Source organism: Alexandromys fortis, unplaced genomic scaffold (assembly GCF_014885135.2).
Source record: "Alexandromys fortis isolate MF-2015 unplaced genomic scaffold, M_Fortis_MF-2015_v1.1 scaffold_18, whole genome shotgun sequence".
Lineage (NCBI taxonomy): Eukaryota > Metazoa > Chordata > Mammalia > Rodentia > Cricetidae > Alexandromys > Alexandromys fortis.
The window spans coordinates 11456486-11465947 of NW_026067897.1; the positions used below are offsets into that span (position 1 = coordinate 11456486).

The following is a 9462-nucleotide window of genomic DNA, read 5'->3' on the forward strand; positions in this document are numbered from 1 at the left end:
TAGAGTACTTCCCACTTTCTCTTCTATCAGGTTCAGTGTGTTCAGACTGATATTGAGGTCTTTAATCCACTTGGACTTGAGTTTTGTGCATGGTGACAGACATGGATCTATTTTCATTCTTCTACAGATTGACATCCAGTTTTGCCAGCACAATTTGTTGAAGATGCTCTCTTTTTTCCATTGTAAATAGGAGTGTTTTGATGAGTTTTTCATTTCTCTTTCTAGATGACTACATTGCTATTGGAGCTGATGAGGAAGAACTGGGATCCCAGATTGAAGAAGATATCCTTTATGTTCACATCCATAGCTGTGTGTAGTAATCTGTGAGGTTAATTGTCCCTGTCCTCCTACATAAGTCAGAGGTTTATTCTGTACTTTTTTTTAGGAAGAAGGACATTCCTGTTTATTTCATTTGTTTTTCTCTCATTCAAAACTAAACAGCATATGATTAATGGTAATCTTTTCAGCCTTTGTATATTGGAAGTGTAGCATCTGAATGTTAGTTGTGTAAAATGGCAGGGAAAATGTGAGGCCCACTCAGTGGGAGGGCCTCAGACTACATAGTCCCTGTTCCTTCTGCCAGCACATGTATTCATACCATAGAAAAGGCTGCAAGGGGAGTGCCTATGTGGCAGTGTAAGATGGGAATGTTGTTTTTGAGGAACTGCCCTTTGTAAAATATGAGCCCCTCTGGGCCTTGGTCTCTGCTTTGACCTGGCCTTCTGTGGAGAAGAGCCTGCTGTAGCATCTTCTCGCTGAGCTGGTAGATGAGATGCGTCTCTAGTGTGGCCTCAGGTGCTCTCCTCTCATAAGACCTCTGAGGGAGTTATGGCCGTGCTCATAGATTTTGAGATCCTTAGTGGGATTCAGACTTAATCAAGTTAAAAACTGGTGTGATTTTAGAACTCTTTCAAATATCTGATAACTTGGGTTTTGTCAGAGTACCTCTTTGAAATCATGTTGATGCTTGCTTCTGACATTAAACATTTTTAAAAAGCATCACTGAGTCAACAGTTGTAAGGTTGAGTACTATTGACCAATTACAGAAGAAGGAATCTGAAAGTATTTTTCTATGGAAAACATTTTCATGAATTGTTTAGAAAATTTAAGAATTTTGAATTTGGCAGAACAAAAAAAAAATGTTATCTTTATAACAATCTTTTTTCCTTAATGGCCAAGTACCTATATATCAAGACATAAGGAATACAGACATGAAATACAAAAACAGAGTACGAAGTAGGATATCAAATCTTAAAGATGCAAAAAATCCAAATTTAAGAAAAAATGTGCTATGTGGGAATATTCCTCCTGACCTGTTTGCTAGGATGACAGCAGAGGTGAGCAAGTCTGTGTGGAAGTGCTTGTGTGAAACTGCTTCGGAAACAAGTGTGATAAATGTATATGTTAGAAACCTCAAGATCACTTGCTCCATTTCCACTGTCAGTTTCTTCCTTCTGTCTTGAGCTGTCCAGATGTTCTTTTGTGATGCATTAAATTTCTGCAACCCATCATCGACAGTCTGCTGGCTTTATTAATTATCCAACAGAAATCCTGACTTTTTAACTAGCTAATACTGTTTGCTATCTTTTAAGTAATTTTGTTTTAAAATGGTACTAAAATATCTAATACTAGTGGGGTGGTGATGGAGCGTGTCTTTAATTCCAGCACTTGGACATTGGAGGCATGAGGATCTCTGTGAGTTCAAGGCCAGCCTGGTCTTCAAAGAGAGTTCCAGGACAGCCAGGGCTACACAGAGAGAAACACTGTTTCAGACCAGACAAAACAAACTAAAAAAAATTCTAAAATGTCCACAAAGCAGAGAACAAAGTGTAGTCAGATTCCATATATCCATCACCTGAGTTCCACCTCCACTTGCTATTGAGTATTTTTCACCTTTTGTTTGTTTGTTTTGGTTTTTTTTTTTTTTTTTTTTTTTTTTTTCAAGACAAGGTTTCTTTGCATAGCTGTGGCTTCCTGGAACTGTTTATAGACTAGGCTGGCCTGGAACACAGAGATCTGCCTGCTTCTGCTTCCTGAGAGCTGGGATTAAAGACGTGCAGCACCACTACCTGGCTTTTCTTTTTCTTTTTAATCATCCTTTTTTTTTTCTATTCTTTGCTTTTGAATTTATGTCAAGCAAATCCCTGGTGTTTATCCTTTCAACCCATACATGTATACATGTCTGTGTATACATATTTTTTAAATATCTATTTAAATACTTTTCTGTATGTAGGTACATTATCATTACCACATCCAGCTAAACACATGGCCTTGCCATGGTATGATACTTACTCATATTCACATCTCCCTGATTAAGCTCTATGTATGCCAGGAGCTGAAGTCTACACATTACCTTTGATTTTTTTTTTTTTTTTTTTTTTTTTTTTTAAGCTAAAGCGGTTTCTTTTGTGGGGGTGTTTCCAGACAGGGTTTCTTGGTGTAGCCCTGGCTGTCCTAGAACTCACTCTATGGACCAGGCTGGACTCGAATTCATGGAGATTTGCCAGTCTCTGCCTCTCCAAGTACCACATATGTCATCAGGTCTAGCTTAAAGCGGTCTCTTTTGTCCCTCACATTCCCTCCCCCTCTGCCTTTTTCCTCTGTGGTGCTGCTGTGTTGAAGAACTAGCTCTTTCCACACATACATTTCTGTGAATATTGCATTAGATCATATTTCTTTATTTTTCTCTCTGCTTGATTTTCCAAATAGTTTGATTATACTTAAGCTTCCCTTTTCTTAAGTGGTGGATTTTGCTTCAGATACATTCTGTCAGGGAACTAGTGTCTTGGTACTTTCCTCTTGGCATGCATTTCCTCTTGGGTTTTTTTTTTTTTTAGTGACTTTGGGTAATGTCAGGGAGTTTTCCCACTGTAAAGTACTCCACTAATCTTCCATCCAGTGAGTTCATCCACTGATGAGCATGTTACTTGAGTAGGATAACCACTGCAAGAGAGCCATTTCTAAGATGTCATTTATAGCTAGAATTCTTTCGTAGAAGCAGTTTCAAATATAAATTCAAACTTAGTTACCCAATTGGCTTAATAAGAAAAGATAAACTTAAAAATCTTTGTTCAGTTAAACCGTTGTCAGAATGGTAGCCTCTGTTGCTTCTGTGTGTACATGCCCTCTACTAGGTACTGTCGAGGGACGTGGAGCCGCTTATCTACCTTATGGGGGTTTCCTTACAGTAATTATTTCAGTGACTGAAGAAATCATTTTATTTTGGGTCACCAGACTTGCCTTCATGTTAACTTTTGTGCCCATTTGACCCAAACATGATAGTCTCTGTGCTTTCTGTCATTTAAAAAAAAAAATTTACCTGGCATATTCTGTGTACAAAGTCCCTGGTTTCTGAGGATGGAATGAATATTTAAAAGATCACCTTTTGCACACCAGAGGTATGATTGCTATAGGTTTGCTTTGTTAGTTTATAAGCAGTGGATGTACCTAATTTTAACATACACTGAGTCTTTAAAGAGATTTTGAAAGAAAATTATTTTAAATCCTCTGAGGGGAAGAATACTAGTTTTAAACTTAAAATTGTGTCAGCCGATTTCTACTTTTATTTTTTTTTAAAGATTTATGTATTATGTATACAGTGCCTGCCTGCCAGAAGAGGGCACCAGAGTTGTCAGTTATCATTTGGTTGCTGGAAATTGAACTCAGGGCCTCTGTACGTGCAGCCAGTGCTCTTAACCTCTGAACCATGTCTCCAGCCCTGGTTTTACTTTTATTACTGATTATTGTTAAGCTTTGTGAACATAAAAGCATTCGGGGTATAGAATAGCTGTCAAATGTATCTGTAACTCATTTATATTGCCATTTCTGTCATAGGAAATGGCTAGTGATGAGCTCAAAGAGATGAGGAAAAACCTGACGAAAGAAGCCATCAGAGAACATCAGATGGCCAAGACTGGTGGGACCCAGACTGACTTGTTCACGTGTGGCAAATGTAAAAAGAAGAACTGCACTTACACACAGGTTTGTGTTGACTGTGGTCTCATGATCACATTAAGAATGTTTCACTCCTGTTTCAGAGTAAAGATAATTACAGAACCTGATATTGTTCAAGAAAAGATATAACCTCTTTGGTGAAAAAGTACTTTCTTGGTAGATTCCAACTAATTAAAGATAAGTTGATATATTTGTGTGCTAATGAAAATATTTACTATAAAAACTGTAGTAATTTTAAAGAACTCCAGATGTACTAGCAAGCAGGACCATCTAGTGAAGGGAAGTTCTCCTCTCTCACATGGCCTGTGTACAAATAAATACCTATTCCTGTTTGTAACATGATGACTTTTGCATTCATATATGACAAGATTGACCTTTTTGGTTTTGAGTAACACAAAGAACTCAACAAATTTCTGTTGTTGTATGTCTATATAAAAGTAACACCATCTTCATTTTTGTTTGCCAAATATGATTTTTTTTCTTTACTTGTATTGTTGTATATCTATAATCTCCCTAACCTTAGAAATTTTCCCTTAAAGGTCATGTTTCAGGTCATGGATATAGGTGTTGATCCTACCAAGCAAGAGCACAATTCTTTTAATCAAATTAAGATAACTTTAAACTCTGCTCTGCTATGTCCCTAAAGCAAGGTTTGAGAAAATTAGCAGTGGTGGAGACAGTGGGCTTTACAATAGCTTTAAAAGAACTGCAAGACTAGGGGATTTCCGAGGGCTGGGGGATTTCCTTTTTTTTTTTTTTTTGCTTATGTAGAAATTTGGTTGAATATTTTAAAGTTATTTGGCAAAGCATCTTATCAAGGTAGATATCAGGATATGGTTAGATACAGGGTGTAAAACACATTAGATTCCAGAAAATTAGTCAAGAACTCTGAGTTTGATTTTTTTATTTATTTGGTTGGTTGCACAGAGATCTGTCTGTCTCTATCTCCCAAGTACTGCAATTACAGGTGTGTACCACCTCCGCCCAGCTAGGACTATTATTTTTATCCTGAGGCCTTGTAATACTAGTTTTAGAATGTTTATTCTTCCTCCTTTTAGATTTATTTATGTTTTATGTGTGAACTGTTTTGCCTGCATGTTCTCATGCACCACGTGTATCTTGGTGCCCTTGGAGATTAGAAGAGGTGTCAGTCATCTCTTCAGCCCTTAGAATGTCTGTTCATTTTTGTGGGCTTTAAGTTAAAATCATATTGATGATTTACCAGAAACTTGTGGCTAGGTTTTGAGCCTGAGGCTTTGTTTGTGATTGGCAAGCACTTTTCAATGGCTGAGCTACGTCCTCAGCCCAGGTCTTCCTGAGTGTTCTATTTTGAACTCTTCTTTTAAGACATGGTCTCAACATTTTCCAGTTTTGCTTTTCTGCTTGCAAATGTGAAATTCCATTCCCGTTAAACTGGGTAGCCATTGACCATTGTGATACTGCCATGTACTTGAGTGAAGAACAAGTCTTTGAGATGGTAACTTCATTTTGTTGGGCTTTTGTACCACGCCCAGCTTTTTTGTAAATATCTTAATCAGTGCACAGTATTCCATCAGATGCATTTACTCTTCTGTGTTCACTTCCAACATATGTGCTCTTACTAAGTGACATTCTTCACTATCCTTATACAGAGATCTTGTATTTCTAATTGTGTATCAGAGTAGATGAGAATGCCATGTTCCCTGGCAGAGATATGGGTATTTAACATGACTTTTAGAGAGGTTGTGTCAGTTAATGTGTGTCAGAAAGAAATGCTTTGGGGCCCGGTGGTGGTGGTGGTGCATGCCTTTAATCCCAGCACAGAGGCAGAGACAGGCAGATCTCTATAAATTCAAGGCCAGCCTGGTCTATAAGAGTGAGTTCCAGGATAGCCAGAGGTCAGAGCTACACAGAGAAACCCCATCTTGAAAGCCAAGAAAAAGGGGGAAAAAAAAAAAAAAAGAAGAAAGAAATGCTTTGGATTTTATTAACATCTTTGCTAATGTGTAGGTCATTAACATGTTAATTATTGGTTTCATGATTATTAACCATTTGCAAAATGCATAATTTAATGAGAGACTTTCAGAGAAGTTTTCTACTTAACTGGATAAATGACACATGAAAGATGAACAGAAGGATTTAGAAAAACAAAAGTTTGAAATTATGTTCCTTTGCCAATAGTGTATTTGAATTTGTATAAGCTCTTAGACTTCTTAGGGTGATATCACTGGAGATACTGTATGTCTTTATGTAGAATATTCTTACATAGGTGGGGTTATTTTTAGTGGTAATTCAAAAGTATTTTTGATTTAATTTTGCTACAGGTGCAAACTCGTAGTGCTGATGAACCAATGACAACATTTGTCCTATGTAATGAATGTGGAAATCGGTGGAAGGTAGGGCACCCCTGGGTTGTATATGATAATTTACTGTCTCTTCATAAACCATCTAAGATAGTACTATGTACCCTCCTGGAGTTTGATCTTAATAACACATATGTTTTTAATGCAAGAATGGCAGGAAAGAATATTAGATTACCATCACACGTTCCCGTAGATACAGATACTGTAGTTATTGAATTATTTCCACTCTTGTTCTTCCAGAAAAGCAGTGTATGTTTATTACTTATTTTAATAAATTTGATTTTGGAAAATGTTATAGAGTTCTATATGATATTGGGATTTATTTTAGGAATTCTAATGGGCATGGTTCTGGTTTGGTAGCTTTTCAGTAAGCCTTAATATTTATTGTCTCTGTGAACTTGTCTCATACAGGCAAGTTTATTTTTTTTTTAATTACATGTGTTTAAGAGTTCTCTGTTGTAATGTTTATTGTATGTGTTCTTTGCTGACTTCACACGTGTATATAATGTATTCTGGCTATTCTCACTGCCAGCCTCTCATCTCTCCCTCCCCATCAGTCCCTTTCTCACATTCATGTTTTGTTTTGTGACACACTGAGTTTAACCAGGACTGTCTATAACTGTGTTTTTTTTTTTTACTGTCCTTTGGAGCAGCTCTCCATTGCTCCTCCCCCAGAATCTACCAGTAGTTAAGAAGGAGTGGGGCTCTAGTCTCTCCCAACTGCTGCTGAAAGCCTGTGCCTGTACAGACCAGTGGAAAGCTAATTTTTGAGGGATTTATTTATTTTTTTTTGAGCACCAAAAACAAAATATAAAACTAGAATTGCATATCAGCTCAAAGGCACTTTTATTATTAATAATGATAAGGCTGTTAGTGGTGTGGGGTTGGGCGATGCTCATGGTAGAATCAGTCTTTGGAGTCACACAGTGATTGGAAATCTCTTGTCTCTCACCCTCACTGATCTAGTGTTTCCTCGTGTAGTCGACATAAATAACACCTGATCTCACCTGTGTCATTGCTTCTCTTCAATCCTGACGAAGAAACTTGGCATGTCTAGATAGTCCTCTTAGATCTGTTACACATGCTGGATACGTTTATCACTGCGATGAGCAAGCAGTACAGTTTGTTTTACTACAAGCAGTTCACCAAACAGGTTGTGCCATATGGTACTTAAGGAATTTAAGAAAGTTCAGTTTAATGTAGAAAGAAAGCTGATAAGAATTGTTAGTTATTTAACCTAGAAACATTAAGAGAAGTACTTTTAAAAACTACTAAAATAAAACTTTACATATTTATTCTGTAGTTACATAGTCTTTGTAATTCTATGGTGGAGGGTCAAAATGAGTGACTATTATGTATAAAGTCTTTCCATAGGAGCCTCTGTCATAGGGTGTATAAAATCGAGATATATACGTCATTGTCTGTATTTTTTAAATCTTACAAAGTATTTCTTTTGTTTTTTTGCAGTTCTGTTGAGTTGGAAGAATCAGCAAGGTATCTGGACCATTATGAAAAATGGATTTTGTAATTAGCTTTAAAATTAGGCCAGGCAACTCGTTTCCCTGATATTTGTAAGCAGTACCGTCCTATGGGTCGGTCTTTGTTTTTACCTAACATTCTTTCTTAAAAGCCGTCTGTGGTTTCAGATCAGCTAGGAGACCACAGGAGAACTAGATAATGTGTTGCATTTTTTTTTTATTTTTATAAGTTGATGTTACATTTTATTGAATATTAACTTTTTGAGATAGAACACATAAAAATTCTGTTGTTCTACATTAATGCAATAAGACAAAATTGCTTTTCTCATTGGTATGTACCTAAAATATTAAAGGAGGAGCAAAGAAGTAATATAAATGTTAGAGTACCAAATATGATATGTATTCCAGTAACCCTTGACCAGCTTATCAAATTGTGCATACTATTTGAACTAGCATATGAATTTGCTCTTAATTACCATGCTCACAAAGCCTCGGATCCTTGATCTCTTGCATCTGTGACTAACTGCAGTCATCTTTTTTTTTATTTCTTATACATGTATATTATCATTTTTAATAGGGTTTTCTTTGGAAATCGACTTGATTTTTCAATCAGTTTGGTTTTATTTGACTTTGCACTCTATTAGTTTAACAGAGCTCTGTTATAGTTTCCTAAGGTTTTCAGGAAGCCCCTCCCAGGCATACTTTTGGTGAATTTTCCCCCATAGAAGACATGCTGGGAAGGAAATGTCAGCATCTTAGTAGAGTTCCTGGAGGCAGCATGGCTGGACTTGCACTTGGGAATCTACTGACCAAGGGTTAAGCCCAAGGCCTGTGTAAGTCATTAAGCTGTGCTCTTTGCACGTGGAGGTGGCAAAAAAAGGAAAAAAGAATGTTTTAGTGTGAATCTTTTGTGCTGACTTTTTTTTACATGATGATGATGAGCCAACTGAAATGTTGGCTGTAGCAAGTAGTTTTACAGTGCATATTTCACAATTAAGTTTTACCTTTGTTTAAATGTGTCCCGCTTGTTTTGCTGGTAATAAGCAGTGGTTTTCACAGTCTTCTTGACACAGATGTTCCGATGCATATAGTAAAGGCCACTGTTGTAAAGCTTATGATTTACGTGCTTCCGCATCTGGCCATACGTCTGTGTAAAGACCACTATACAAGCTTTGTGTTTGCTCTGCTCTGCAGACTGTTCAACATAACATAGAAAACAAATGTCCATGTTAAAAAGGATTGGTCCATGGGTAATTTCTGTCACTTTAAAAATAAAGTACATTTTAAAAGAATTAGTTTTAAAATAAGGTTAAAATAGTCCCACTTTTAAGTGATCCATTTTAAAATTTGTAAATCAATAAATTTTTTTGTTGTTAAACAGGTATTATATTTTGTCATTTTATTTAGATGTTGAAACTTTCCTCCCCCAACTACTAACAATACTCTGAGGTTCTGTTCTACTTAAGCTTGGTCATACTCAGGTCAAAACTGGTATTGAACAGTGGTTAGAGCCTGTCATTTCCTGAACCCCTGGTGATGGAGAGAACAGTGGTTCTCAGGCACATGAGCTCATCTTAGATGCTCATTCACACGGGACTTTAATTCTACAAAGCGATACAGCAGTATTCATTTCCAAGTTTTGGGTGCATTCTGAGGGGTCTTATTTTACAGTTATTTCCTAGACAGAG

The 9462-nt window shown here is 36.8% G+C and overlaps 1 protein-coding gene across 2 annotated transcripts in view; it reads left to right on the forward strand.

The window, feature by feature from the left end:
* Tcea1 (transcription elongation factor A1) overlaps positions 1–9158 on the forward strand; it is a 28265-nt gene extending 19107 nt beyond the window's left edge. For both annotated transcript variants that reach the window (XM_050165278.1, XM_050165286.1), the window contains exons 6-10: positions 226–282; positions 1183–1337; positions 3835–3981; positions 6258–6329; positions 7764–9158. In XM_050165278.1, coding sequence (XP_050021235.1) covers positions 226–282; positions 1183–1337; positions 3835–3981; positions 6258–6329; positions 7764–7772 — 440 coding nt within the window. In that variant the 3' untranslated portion in view covers positions 7773–9158. The remainder of the gene's footprint in view (positions 1–225; positions 283–1182; positions 1338–3834; positions 3982–6257; positions 6330–7763) is intronic.
* The last annotated feature ends 304 nt before the right edge of the window (positions 9159–9462 follow it).